General features: G+C 44.3%; 1 protein-coding gene across 3 annotated transcripts in view; it reads left to right on the top strand.

Moving 5' to 3' along the window:
* The first annotated feature begins 9,420 nt into the window (after nucleotides 1–9,420).
* Nucleotides 9,421–14,829, top strand: part of EFR3A (EFR3 homolog A) — an 83,685-nt gene continuing 78,276 nt past the window's right edge. The window contains exon 1 of one of the 3 annotated variants that reach the window (XM_047783232.1): nucleotides 9,421–9,647. In XM_047783232.1, coding sequence (XP_047639188.1) covers nucleotides 9,638–9,647 — 10 coding nt within the window. In that variant the 5' untranslated portion in view covers nucleotides 9,421–9,637. The remainder of the gene's footprint in view (nucleotides 9,648–14,829) is intronic. The other 2 variants (XM_047783230.1, XM_047783231.1) reach the window with 2 other exon arrangements.

Genomic DNA, 14,829 nt, shown 5'->3' with positions numbered 1-14,829 from the left:
CCATGGGTAAGGCTGGATGGCAGATTATTTGCAAAAATGGCTTTAATCATTCCTTGTCCTGGACCCAGCCCTGTTAGGTAGTCCACCTAGCTTTGAGGACAAGAGGAGAGGAGTCCTGGGAGGAACAGAGAGTCACAAATTATCTGGACATCACCATTCAATTATAAACTCCTTTCTCTGCCATTTTGAAAATTTAAATGATTCATTGTTAGAGGACGATCCAGCATTCAACCTCTCCATAGAGGAGGGAGAATCTGCCTCCCACTCTGAAATCAGAAAACCTGGGAGCTCCCGCTGGGGCACAAGAGGATCAGTGGCATCTCTAGAGTGTTGGGATGCAGGGTTTGATCCCTGGCCCAGGACAGTGGGTCAAGTCAGCATGGCCACAACTGTGGTGTAGGCTTTAAATGCAGTTCAGATATGATCCTTGGCCTAGGAACTCCATGTGCCGTGGGACGGCCTAAAAGAAAAAAAAGGAAAAAAAGAAAGCCTATGGAAGTCCCTGTTGTGGTTCAATAGTAACAAGCCCGACTCGTATCCATGAGGATGTGTGTTCGATCTCAGGCCTCACTCAGTGGGTTAAGGATCCAGCATTGCTGTGAGCTGTGGTATAGGTTGCAGATGTGGCTTGGACCCGGCGTTGCTGTGGCTGTGGCATAGGCTGGCAGCCGGAGCTCCAATTTGACGATTCGACTCCTACCCTGGGAACTTCCATATACCACGGGTGAGCCTTTAAAAAGCCAAAAAAAAAAAAAAAAAAAACTAGACATGTGTTTTGCCTCTTCAGAAATGCTTCTTCTGGAGAGTCACTGGAGAATCTGAAAATAAAATCTTTCCTGACCCCAAAGCGCCTGCCAACAGCTCCACAGAACTTTTAAGAGCTTTATTTATCATTAATATTGATGAAACGTTACATTCAACTTGTATCTGAATAAGAGCCTCATTTGACAGTGAAAGAAGGAAAGCTTTTAAGCCTATGGGATTCACTCCTCTTGTCATTTACCCCATCACTCGAGGATTCTTCCTTCTAGAATAGTGGGAAGTCTTCTTGAAAACTCAGTTTTGATGCCAATTGGACTGCCTTGCAAAGCTGAGTTGCAGTTACGCATATAAAATGTAGCATATGCTCTGAGGCAGACAGTAATTCATAGGCTGTTTCTTTAATAGCCAAAACACATTGCATTCCATGCCTACAACTATGGACTTCAATGGTTTCAAAAATTTCGTATCCGAGATAAGAATGTTTGCTTTAAGAGACACAGCGCTACTTTTTTTTTTTTTTTTTTTTGAATAGGGAGCTGAGCCACCGCCTACACCGTCAGGCCCCTCTGTTAGAGAAGCAGGGGAAAGTGAGTGGTCAGGTGCTGGGTGGGATGATTAATTTCTGACCAGGAAGGAGGAGCTGGGCTGCTTACCCCCCAACAGAGGCATGGAAGGCTATGTCTAGATCTTAGGTGATCTCCTTGTGATGGCTCTTTGTGTTCCAGCCTTGCCTAGTGGCAAAAGTTAGCAGAGAAGTTCTCTTGTGGCGCAGTGGGTTAAGGATCCAGAGCCATCACTGCAGCAGCTGGGCTTGCTGCTGTGGTGTGGGTTTGTTCCCTGGCCTGGGAACTTCCACTTGCTGCGGGGCCAGGACTGAGGGTAGTTAGTGAAAGATAACAGCAACCCTATGCAGTTGGAACACCAAGGATCCTACTCTGCAGGAATGAAAATGCGGGTCACCACACCAGGTAGAGGACCTCAAGCCAACGAGGAGCTGGCTGAAGACAAAAGCAATGGGAAATGGATAGAAGAAGAGTCATAAGTTCCCCAAATACCAACTGTGACCATATACTGTAATTACTACTCAGCAGCTCCTGCCCCTTTCGTCTTCCTTGACCTGCATGTTCACAAATGTATGGACTAATTTTCTTCTTTCTTCTCTGTCCTGCTATGTTTTATAAGATGTGTTGGTGGTAGTTAATGTCACAATTTATTTTTGTAGAATACAGAATATTGAGATGGCATTGTGACTGAACCAGAATAAGAATGGTCCTACTGGAGTTCCCGTTGTGGCTTAGTGGGTTAAAAACCAGGCTAGCATCCATGAGAACACAGGTTTAATCCCTGGCCTTGCTCTGTGGGTTAAGGATCCAGCATTGCTGTAAGTTGCAGTGTAGGTTGCAGATGCAGCTCAGATCCTGAGTTGTTGTGGCTGTGGTGTAGGCCAACAGCTGCAGCTCCAATTCCACCCCTTACCTGGGAACTTCCATATGCCACTGGTGCAGTGGTTAAAAAAAAAGAATGATCCTACCGTCTAGCACAGGGAACTATATTCAATATCCTGTAATAAAGCATAACGGAAAAGAATTTGAAAATTAAAAAAGCAGAACTTAACCGAAAATAAAAAGGAAAGTAGACACTCCAGACCTACAGCTGTTAAAGGAAATGACTTTGTGTTGGTCTTCGAGGAAGGAGATGAAAAATATTTTTGATTTTATGAAGGCTATTTGCATTATATGAGGTTTTCTTCATCGATGTGTATGTGTGTGTGTGTGTGTGTGTATTGATAGTGTAAATGTAGGAAAAACAAAATAGACATGTTAATGAGAGCAGTCAAATGGTGAACATTTGCTATGATTTTTGGGTCCACCCCCGGTAATACCAAACCCTTCTCCCATTAGAATTTGAAAATGCCATCTATGTTTTCCCACCTTTTTTTTTTTTTTGCAATTGGATCCCTGACCTCAAATTTACCCTTCAGGTGTACCTGTACCAAACTTTGAATTGGAAGGTATCAATGAGAAAGAAATTAGGGCAGGACCTCACTGAATCTCTGCTTGGGCTGGGCGGTAGCACCAGAGGCAAAACAGTGATAGCCAAAGTCAGTGAGGGGTGACAGCAGCAACAGTGGGCAGTATCACCAGCGGCAGCCCAGCGATGCTTCCTCAGGCCACTTTCCTGCGATGGGGGTATTGCTCCTGGCTGTAGATGCTGAGTTGAAACCTCAGGCTTTCCTGACACAGGAAATTCTCTGTGAGCTACTCATTTATCTTTTAGGGGCATTCATTTTCTGCTGAAATCAGGCAGAATTAGTTTCTATGGATGGAAACTTTGAAAGTTGACTGATAAATATCATTCAATCAATGACTACTAATTGGGAGTTTCCATTGTAACTCAGCAGGTTAAGGACCTGACATAGTGACATAGTGTCCATGAGATTGGAGGCGGGGGTCAATTCCTGGCTACATTCATTGGGTTAAGGATCTGGTGTTGCTGAAAGCTGCAGTGTAGGTCACAGATGTGGTTTGGATCCAGCACTGTGGATGGATCCTACTGTGGTGCAGGCCGGCAGCTGCAGCTCCAATTTGATCCCTAGCATGGGAACTCCCATATGCTGCAGGTGCAGCCTTAAAAAAAAAAAAAAAAAAAAGGCTATAATTGAACTCTGACCAAGTAGCAGATACTGAACTAAGTGCTATTCTTTTAGATCCTGTGGATACAGCAGAGAGCAAATGCCTGCAGAGAGCTTACAGTCTAAAGAGGGAAATATTCATCAAATGATAATGAAAATATATTTGAGAATGATTCTCTCGTCTTTTCCACATTTATAGTTCCTCCAAGTCCATGACTCTATTTTCTCCTAATACTAAAGGAAAACATTATTTCTGAGTCAGAGTGAAGTGAATGAGATAAAACTGGCATTCTCTTCTTTATACTTTTCTGCATTTTTCAGATTCTTTGGAATTGGTATATATAGCTTTTTAAAAACTATCTTTCCCATTAGACCGATTGTACTTTATTCTCCAATCGGAATCACTGAAACCGGCAGAGGTTTGTGGTTAATGCAACCAAAAACTATTTTCCAATAGTCTGCATCATTGTAATAGCATTTGGAAACTACTTGGTCTATGTGAAATTTTACCAAATTAATTAATAAAATGTCTTTGTTGTTGTTGTTGTTGTTGTTGTTGTTTTCTTTTAAGGGTGGCACCTGTGGCATTCGGAAGTTCCCAGGCTAAGGGTCGAATCAGAGCTGCAGCCACCAGCCTATGCCACAGCAACACCAGATCTGTCTGAGACCCACACCACAGCTCAAGGCAATGCTGGATCCTTAACCCACTGAGCAAGGCCAGGGATCAAACCCGCATAGATCAAAAACAAAAACAAAAAACAGCAATGGAGATTCTTATACTTAACTACTCCAAGGTATTGTGAGCATTTTGTCGGAAAATGCGTGTAAGGTATTTAGCATAATACTTGGCACAGACTAAACTCTTGATAAATTCTATCTCTTGTGATTATTTTCATACAGGAGGGATTAGTTAGCTATAGTTAACTAAAATATAACTAAATGATAATTTAAAATATGGATTAAATATAACTAAATAATATAACATGATATATTTAAGGATATCATTAACTATAACTAATGATAACTAAAAATAGGGATTATGGGGTGCATAACTAACTACCCCCCAACTTGGTGGCTTAAAGTAACAATGCTTTAGTTATCACATGCCACTGTATGTTGACCATTCAGGCTGGTCTCAGTTGAGCAGTTCTTATGCTGACCTCAGCTTGACTCACTCTTGAATCTTTCTGGAGCTGATGGGTCAGCTAGGGCTGACTGGCTTGTGATGGCCTCATCTGGAATGGTTGGAATGACTGGGGCCTCACGTCTCCAAAGGAGCCCAGGATTCTTCATATTTTCTATATCTCTGCTTGTACAACATTTGCCACTGTTCCATTGGCCAAAGCAAGTTGCAAGGCCAGTCCAGATTCAAGACTGGAGAAAGAGGGTACCTCTTTTGGGAAGCATCTCAAAGTCAGTTGCAAGGGTGTGTACACAGCCAGAAATTGAGGACTTTTCCCCAATACGCTTCTTCTAATATTTCGATTGATCTATGTTTGTTTCTTCTTTCTGTCTTTTAAGTTTATCTCGCCTCCTTTTCTTCCCTTTCTGTCTTCCTCGCTCCTTCTTCCTCAAATGTTTCCGAAGCACCTAATAGGTTCCACGTAGAGGGAATACGTTATACATAAGATTTGATTCCAGTTGTCATAAAAGTCTTGTAAAGGACCTCCCTGCCTAGAATGCTGCTGTGTCTAAAAGAGCTCTTTTATCTCTGCCCTTTTAGCAGCTCCACTACACCCCGTGTTAAATGCTAAAGCTAGCTGGCATTTCAGTAAATAACAATGAGAGAGAATGCTTTCCTCTAATTGTTTAAAATAATAGTGTTTCTAAGGAGTGGTTTCCAGCTGTTTTGTCTGGTTTAATCAAAAACTTTTAACCTTATTATCTCAGGATCTTGCTCCCTATCCATTTGCAATTCTCTTTATAAAGCACAGATGACGGTGACATTTGGCTGGCGGGGAGATCAGGAGTGTGTGCCTTGGGTGGTGTCCTAGTTGGCACAGAAGGAGTTGGGAATGACCTTCTGGATTAGAGACTTATCTTTTCACTTGTTCTCTTGTGTGTTTCCAATGACTTTGGCTAGGATGGTCGTGAGAAAATTACTCTGGCAGGCAGAGTGCCATGATCTCAAGTGCAGGAGCTTAAATGGCAACAGGAATGGCCTGGGGAGATGTAAGAGACAATTAGAACATCATCCTACCTCCAGCCTTTTCTAAGAGAAGGGAACTTCACCTTGGCTGCACACAGAAACACCTGGTGAGTTTTACATTAGATCCCTGCCCAGGCTACGCTGCAGACCAAACCACATGGGGGATGTGGGATCTTGGGAGTAGGATCCGAGCAGGGGTATTTTCAAAAGCTCCCCTGCCGACTTCAAAGTTGAGTCAAGCTGGAGAACTACTGCCTTGAAGGGACTCAGAATGTTACAACACAGGAATGTTGCTGGATTTTGAAATTGAGGAAAATGAAGTGTAGAGCAGTCAAAGACTGTCAAGAGGTGAAGTATGGGGGAAGGCAGGATACAAACCTAGGTTTTTTAAGTCCAAAGTCTGTGCTTTTCATGCCTCATAAAAACTGGAGATCCCCGAGTCACTATTAGGCCAGGGTGAAAGAATGGAAAGAAATGAAACCAAAAAAGCATATTACTGATATATTTAGTGAGAAAGAACACTAAGCAATGACAACATCAAATTGCATCATTATGCTATTTCGGGAATAAGCTTTTTTTGGCCATGCCCACAGCCCATTGGAAGCGCCAGGACCAGGGCTTGAACCCACGCCTCAGAGGTGACAATACCAGCTCCTTAACCCTTTGAGCCACCAGGGAACTACCTGGGAATAAGCTTTGGGAGAAGTAAATGTCCTTAGAGTTATTTTCTATAAACTACAAATTTGCTGGCAATTACCTCTGAACACAAAAATATGTGCTAATGAAAAGCGAATCACCTCAGCACTTGATGTAAAAACTGGAGCACAGGAGTGGCGATTGTGGCTCAGCAGTAATGAACCCAGCTAGTACCCATGAGGAGGCAGGTTCGATCCTTGGCCTCACTCATTGGGTTAACAATCTGGCATTGGGGCGAGCCATGGTGTAGGTCACAGACACAGCTCGGATCTGGCGTTGCTGTGGCTGTGGAGTAGGCCAGAAGCTACAGCTCTGATTCAAACCCTAGGCTGGGAACTTCCATATGCCAGGAGAGTACCCCTAAAAAGACAAATAGACAAAAAAATGAAAAGAAATTGGAGCAAATACTGGACTAAACTGGAAGCAGAGCTAAAAGCCAACAGCCTGATAGAATGTTGACAATGATCTTTCTAAAACTATTTTAACTGATATTTTCAGGCAGACATCCTTTCTGGAAGAGGGATCTATCTAGTGGCTCATCTTTGTCTTGGCCTCACAGACTGAGCAAGGACAAGAGCTGGGAAGTGTGGGGGACACGGAAATGGATAAAGCCCAGTTGCTACCAGTCCAGGCTAGGCTTTAAGAGAGGAGCACTGGCCCCGCAGGGACGGAAAGGGTTTTCACAAAAGCTCCAGGAGAGGCAAACCTTCTTAGCTCAGGTACTAAAGAAAGTGGTGGCAGAATCGGTCCACTCAGAAATTGGGGGGTACAGGCAGGATACAAGGGCAGAACATGATCCAGAGAATTTGCTGGGGTAAGGGGGTCTATACCGAAGCAGTGTGCCAAAAGTCTCTGTGTAATAACTAGGAGAACACTTAGGTACTAGTATATATGATCCAATAATGATGATATTATTATTCCTGACTTTCAGCTGTCCTTCCTCCCTCAGGATCTTTGGCTGCCGATTTTATTTTTGGCAACAGTACAGAACCAAAAGACCAAGGGGATTAAAAAAAAAAAAAAAACCCAAACCAGAAAACACCAAACCCATTATGGGCCAAACTATCTCAGGGCTTATGGGATTTGCATCTTTTTTGAACAAGGTAAGCAGGGAAGTCTGTCATTGGAATCGCATCCTCTGTGCCTGTAGGGGCACTGTGCCCTCCGGATCTCCTCTATCTCTGTCTTTTTGGCTCCACATCCTCCCTCTGCAAGCTCTCTCTGACTCTGCCTTCCACTGCTGTCCCTGGGCCAAAGATTCCCAAATCTCCCTCCTTGAGCTCCCTCTGCCTGCCTTCAGCCTGGTATGCCCAGCTGCCTTCAGATCTCTGCACCAGGACGTTTTCCTTGAATGTCACCTCCAGTTTAATATGTAAAGCAGACACTCATATCCTCTCTTCACACGCCCTCCCTAAAACAGCTTTCCTTCCCAAGTTGTCTACTGCTCTTCCAGCACCATCCGGTTTCCTTCTTCCGACCTGTGAGTTACGTAACTAACAGATGCCTCGCTTTTGCTCCCAAGTCAGCAGCCAGCAAATCCCAGGGAGTCTTCTTCTGCAGTTAAGACTCAGCCCTTTCCTTTTGTAGGGTCGCCAATACGAGGCCCCAACACTTTCTTCTCCATGGTTTCTTCCTATGCTATCCACTCTGTCATACCCTGTTTCTGATCATTTAATGCTACTGTCTTTATAAAGAACCTGGAGTCGTTTCTTCAAGGATCAATTCAAGCTTGCATGTAATGTTGTTCATGAACTAGTTCTATTTTACCTGTTTTTACATCCGTGGAATAAAGATGTACATTATTTACATAGTTATTAACATGCTGGAGGCCCCCTACTGTGTGCCAGGCAGGAATACAGAAATATGGAGAGAATATGGTTTTTGCCCTTTTCTGAAATGTGTATAGTCCAGCGGTGGAACACAAGCATGTATGACAGTGTAATTAGGCCTCAGTGGGAAAAGTACTGCAGTAGAGGGAAATTGAAATATTTTAGAAGTCCTGGGAAGAAAATTGGAGCAGGAAAGATGTTACCGATGATGAAAATATGCAACAATTCATTGAAAGAAAAGTGTCAGCTAAGCACTTGCTAATGGGACAATACCCTTACCAAGAGAGCCTCCTACATATCCACTGTCCACGTGCCCCTCTCAACCACTTCTGGGACTCACTCTGAATTGCCCTCCACCCTCCCCAGCCTCTTTAAGAGCGCTCCAGATCTTTGCTAATTCAGATTTTACTTTCTTACATGTACACCTCAAGCCTAATTTCCCCCAAGCCTTCCCCACTCTTATCTTCACCTTCTCTCTCTTCTCCTTTCAGTACTGCACAATATCATTTCTTAGCCATAATGTTGGCTCTGCCCTCTAGGACAAAGATTTTCAAATTAAAATATGTATTTGAGTCGTCCTCTTGGGCGATGCAGTGGGTTTAGCTCAGGGCATAGGAATCTGCTTTTTAACAGGTTCCCAGGTGATTTCAGGCACAAATGGATCCTGAGCTACTTTGCGAAACGCGGTTTGATACCCCTGTGGCTTCCTCCTATTTCTCCATACAGCTGCCCACAGCCCACAGGATCTTGCAAAGCATTTGTGGGTCGCTGAAAGCTCTAGGCTCCAAGTGTCCGCTGACATCAGTGACTGTCAGATACATCAATTATCAATGACACTCAGAGAGTCGAGAAAAGTGACTCAGTCAAGAGGACAGAACCGTCCTCTCTGGAGGAAAGGAACTCCTGAGGCGTGAAATCTCTCTGAAAGTCACCAGCAGAGCAAGAGGAAATTGCATTTTCTGTCTTCCCAAAACAGGCTCAGCCGTCGCCCGGGATGACCTCAGTGCGTCGCAAATAAATCGTGCTTTCAGAGAATATAGGACACACTGCAAATTCAAGAGCTTATAAAAGAAAAGCCTAAGGTACTCGATTCACTCAAGGGGATCAATGTTTGGTCTCACAATCTCATAAACTGTAAGAAACAAATATTGCTAATGCACTGCCAAGAAAGATTCATGAAAATGAATACAACGCAAATAACTAGGGTCGGGCAAGAAAAACGAAGCCCTCCCCAACTTCCCCAAGCCCCGCGGAGCCGCCCCTCCCACCCCGTGGAGCGCGGCCGCCCTGGGGGCGTGGCCATGACGTGACGACGTGCTGACGTCAGGGCGTGGGGACGCCCAGCGCGTCGTCCGGCGCGGAGCTGGGCCGGCGGGGGCAGCCGTCGCCGGCTTCGTTTCGTGAGGCGCGGGGGTCCTTGTCGGCTCCCTCCGCCCTCCGCTCTCCGCCCTCCGCCCTCCGCCTCGTCGCGGCCTCCGCGGCCCCGCGCCCTCTCGTCATGGCACCGTCGGCGCGGCCGGCGCGGCCCCGCTGAACCTCGGCGCGGCGGCGAGCGCGGCTCGGGTCACCATGCCCACCCGTGAGTGGCCGATCGCTGGTCGGGCCGGGCGGGAGCGTTGGGAGGCGGCGGCCCGCTGGACGTGCACTCCTGGTGTCGCCCGTCGGGCGGGGCGGCCGGGCCGGGCCGGGCAGGTCGGGGAAGAGCCAGGAAGTGCCTGCTACCGGCAGAGTTAGTCGTATCGGCTTGGGCTTCCCCGGGGGGTGGCGTGGGAGCCCGTTGCGCTGACGGGGAAACCGAGGCCCGAGCGTTAAGGACGCACCGCTCGTGAGTGGCAGGGCAGGTAGTAAGCGAGACTTGTGGGACTTCAAAGTCCAGCTTCTTCTCAAGCAAAGCGAAGTGGGACTTTATAGAAATGCCGAAAATAGCTCCGTTCCTTCGTCATTGCCTTCCTACTTCCTCGAGGACTAGGCACCGCTTGGTGGAACGCACCGGCTCGGGGGTGCTGGTGGGGAGCCCTTCCCGCGGCGCCCAAAGTCCCCGCAGCTTGTCTGTGACACGTCCAGGTGGTTGAAGTAGGTGCTTTTGTGGAAACTTGTTAGGCTTAGATGCCCTATCCTGTTGGACCACCTGCTTCAGATCCACCTGGCGGCTGATTAAAAATGCCAGTTTAGGGCTCCTCCCTAGACACGTTGAAGAAAATTCCGGAGCTAGGGCCGCGAAATCTGTCTTTCCTGTGTGCTATTGAGGCTCCCTAAAGTTTGAGAATCACTGGATAGTGGAGGCGTTTTGGACACGGTTCTGTAACCCACCAACGACCACTTTTAAAACAATCCAAAGGATCGCTGTGTTACTTTAAGCCCAGTGACCTACCTGGACATATGCAGACTGGGGCAGCTCCTGATTTTGGACATAGAGGAAGTGTAATGATGACTGATTTGAGACTTTTTCAAGTAGGGCTCTTTTGAGCATGTGTTTCATACTGTAGAATCTTGAAGCATTTGTCAGTATGTTTGCAATTCACTCATAAATTTCTTGGAGTTCATAGCTTCCCAGTTGTCCTTGTTTTTTGTAGACATGGGGCAGTGGATTTCCAGGTCAGCCTAAAATGCATGTTTTGTCTGGTAGTGGATGAAGAGGAATTATTTCCTGATACTAGAAAGGTTTAGGTAATGCTTTGGCAAGTTTTTAAACAATCTTGATGTAAAGATTGCTAATAACTCCTCATGTATAGGTAAAGTGGATTCTGCTCTTTTAACCATGTGTACTGTGTGTGCTAAGGTTACGTTCTTGGATTTTGTATCTGTAGGTATGTCAAGCAGCTTATATTTTATTTATTTATTTAATTTTTTTGTCTTTTTTTTTTTTAAGGGCCACACCCGCAGTATATGGAGGTTCCCAGGCTAGGGGTCTAATCAGAGTTTATATTTTAATTTTATTCTTCTCTACTGCAGGAATGTCATCATCATTATAGTTGTCAGTTTATGGTTCCTAAAATCACGTTCTTGTTATTCAGTGGATTAGATAATCTTTTACATTCTTAGAAGGCATAGGGGAGGGGATAAATACCTTTCTTGAAAGTTAATGCTTCAAGTGGAATTTATTGGTACAATGGTGACGTGAGCATCCTATGTGATTAAATAATTTTTTTAAAGTTCTGTCCTAAGTTATCTAGCTTCGTAGAGTGGATAGAGGAAATGTGTTTTTTTCCTTAATTGTGTGATTTACAATGCTAAGTGGCCTAAGGATGAGCTGTGGTGTGCATAGTTAAGAATATAGTATTCGTGACCTGTCTGGATGTCAAGTGAAATATTTGAGTTATCTATTATTGCTGTTAGTATTTATTATGGTACAGTTTCTGTGTTTGTCTAAAAGTGTGGTACTAATGAGTGGTACCCATGTGAAGTCAGTTGTGTTTATATTGCCTTTTTCTCTCCTTTTGTGAGAACAGTCAAAATTGCTGTGGTAGCACAGTGGACATTAGTACTTCTCAGAAATTCTGAGCATGTAGAATGAATAACTTCCATTAAAATTATTACTTTCTTTCGGGATGGTTTTAGGATGAAAACTCTCCCCAAATTAAGCCAAACTTTTTGTCTTTTTAATGTCAAATGAGTTACGAGGCTCAATGTACATGCTCAGCCAGTTAATTCTTATGAGTTTAGTGACGTAAATGTAATGCTTGTCTGCAAAATGAAAGTGTTGGAGATGATCGCTAGGGTCTTTCAGACCATAATTCTGAAAGTGAAAGGTGTTCTAAATCATATTCTACTCTTGCTATTTTGTTACTTATTTGGAATGTTGTCACTCCAGTCATTGACACTGGAATTGCTAAGTAGAATCCAGTGGAGTGTGGAACACCTCTGAAGGCTGAGCGATGGCATCTCTCATGAATGTTAACAGTCACTTCATTGAAGTTATTTAAGAGATCCATAAACTCATTTTCAGAAAGCAGCTACCTGGAAGGATGCCTGACAGGAAGTTGCTGTGACGCAAGAACAGTTCTGTGGTCATGTCACTCTATATTCAGGCAGTAGTTTGCAACAATCACTAAGCACAGATTTCAAGACTGTTTCACTAAATGATCTTTTCAAACCTGCAAACCTGTAATTTGTCACATCATTTCTCTTAAAGGCCTTTATTTTATCCTCCTCCTCTCAAAGGACCATTAAGAAACATTTTGATCTTGAAGATTTTCAAACCTTGCATCAGAATTTGAGTGGAAGAAATGCTTCTTAATCCAACCATTTTATTTTATTTTGCATTATCTGGAGGCTGAGACTCAGTGAGCGTCAGTAACTTGGCTAAGGTCGCAGGTGGAGTAGGACTGGGACTTAAACACAGATCAGGCCCCTGTAATTCATAATCTCAGTAAGCATAGATAATGTTTATTTTTCCCTAGCTAAATTGATCATAGTTTGTTTTTAATTTTCCCAGGAGTTACTCTAAGGCAAAAGTGAGCTTGACCAAAACGTACATCAGATGTGTGAGCTTGCAAGAAAATTTAACATTTATGCCTTTGTTTCTATCTTGTCACAGGAGTTTAGGCAAAGAAGGCAGAGGGGTTCTGCTGGTGTGCTAGGTAGATGCTTCGTGATGTGGGTACAGAGGGAAACTTCTTAGTAAATTACTTAATTACTCATGTGAAACGGATTCCTTAGCTGACAGGTAACTTGTCTCAAAACAGGTTCAATAAAATATGCTCTTTTATTATATATGAAACCTTATTGTATTTGGCTAAGCAAAACTGCAAATCTTAACTACTCTTTGCTGTTAAACTATACTTTTAGTAGTTATTTGTGGTTAATGCTTTCTTTTCTCATTTAAATATCAGCATCGATATCTGGCTGCCTTTGCAGGCTGTGGTAATGTGGTCCATCCATGTTTGGTTTTTTCTATTGATGAGGTTAATTATCTTTGACTTACTCTTCAATCCATTCTAATGAAATAAGTGCAGACTATAGATGAATTGTGAAGTGGGTGATGAATGCTGGTTGAAATGTTGTCATTTAGAAATACTTTTCAGGTATGCTTGACCTTTACTGCCCGTGAGCCTTTTGTGTTTGTTCCTTCTCCCTCCCTGCTCCTCACCTCTCTTTCTCCCTCTCTCATCCGGCACCTGTGTCTAGATGAAGACTTTTCTTTCTCACAACAATCTTTTGGCTTGACACTGTTTTGGTTACTACCAGATCTCCCCTTTCAATCTGTCCCCACTCTTAGGGACATAGGGATGCATTAAAGAGGTAGGTGGTGAGAGATGAGGCTGGAGGAAGAGAAGAGCCAGGATTTGAAGGATTTACTATGCTGGGCAATTAACATGACTAAAATTGTGTTCCAGCTGTCACAGTGGCTATCTGGTAGGCAAAGAAGCAGTTTCCAGCTTACTGGTTATTTTATAAAAACTTAAAATTTTCTCATAGTAATAGAAGTCAATTGTTGAATACTGATTGTGTCCCAGGAAAAATATTTTGTGCTTTACAGGAATTATTAATTATCTCCCACATTGAGGAAGGTCCTATTTGACCAATGAGATAAATGAAGAGATTGAAGTTCAGGGAACATGCTTAATGGCAGTAGCTGTTGGAGCTGGGATTGGAAGCGGATGGGTCTCACTTGATAGTCCCAGTTCTTTTCTCACACCACACTGCTCTGAGCTGGGCAGGAGGGAATCTGCAGTCATCAGATCCTGTCTGTTTCTTTTTAACACTGTCACTTTTGCTTAGCCCTCTCCCTGATCACATAATAGGTGCTTGGTAAATCTTGATGAAAAGAATAATTCTAACTGGGATCAGAGAAGTTATTCTTTTGATAATATAACCTGAGATAACTTTTCCCTATAAAAAAGTGTTATAAGAGTTTTATAGTTTAGGTTCTTAGCAGAACCTGCCTGAAATATTTGCAAGGCCTGAGGCAAGAATACAAATGGAGGCCTGCAAATCATAGTCTATATCAGAGTTTCTCAGTTTTTGCTCAGAAATTGTTGTCTTCGACTGGGTCATTTCTTGTTTGGGAAGTTCAGGGCTGTCCTGTGCATTGCAGAATGTTTAGCAGCTTCTCTGACCTCTACCCACTAGCAGCTGGTAGTCATCCTCCCTGTCCCCCAAAGTTGTAACAATCAAAAATGTCTTCAGACATTGCCAGATGTCCCCTGGGGTGGGGGTGGGGAGGATTATCCCTGGGTTGAAAGCTACTGGTCTTAATATTTAAATGACAGGGGCCAAGCTGTGCCCACAGCCTGGCCTGCTTTCCCCATCCAGGGTCCCTGCAGTCTGGACCCCCCTGCCCCCCGCCCACCCCAAGCAGCCTGCAGGCCCCATCCAGCCAGAAGTGACCTGTTGGGTCAGGGCAGGGTCTTGCTTGACCCCGAGCTGCGGTTGGCCTGTCAGGCTTCTTTGGGGAGCCACAGGGGCCAGGTTCCCTCCCCCATACCTCACTGTCCATCTCAGGAGTTTGGTACAGTTCTAAGTGCCTCCCAAAACTATACCACCTGAGTAGAGGGACAGTTAGGATGGGGAGGCCCAGCTCTTTGGGGGAACTTCATCTGCCTAGACTCCTACTTCGGGTGACTTGGAGTGGGCAACTTGAAACAAAATCATCTACAGCCGTCTTTCTCTGGTTTTCTAGACTCTGATTTTCAGTATTGCCTCTCTGTCCCCTCCCCTGCCCACACATACTCTAAAGGAAAGAAAACTCTGTTTTGGGGAGGTGGAGGCCCTCATTTCCTGAGTTAAATGAAGATACCATTTCTTAGGAGAGAGCTACA

Source organism: Phacochoerus africanus, chromosome 6 (genome assembly GCF_016906955.1).
Source record: "Phacochoerus africanus isolate WHEZ1 chromosome 6, ROS_Pafr_v1, whole genome shotgun sequence".
Lineage (NCBI taxonomy): Eukaryota > Metazoa > Chordata > Mammalia > Artiodactyla > Suidae > Phacochoerus > Phacochoerus africanus.
The sequence above is the reverse complement of the archived record's forward strand: the minus strand, read 5'-3'. Positions and strand labels throughout refer to the sequence as shown.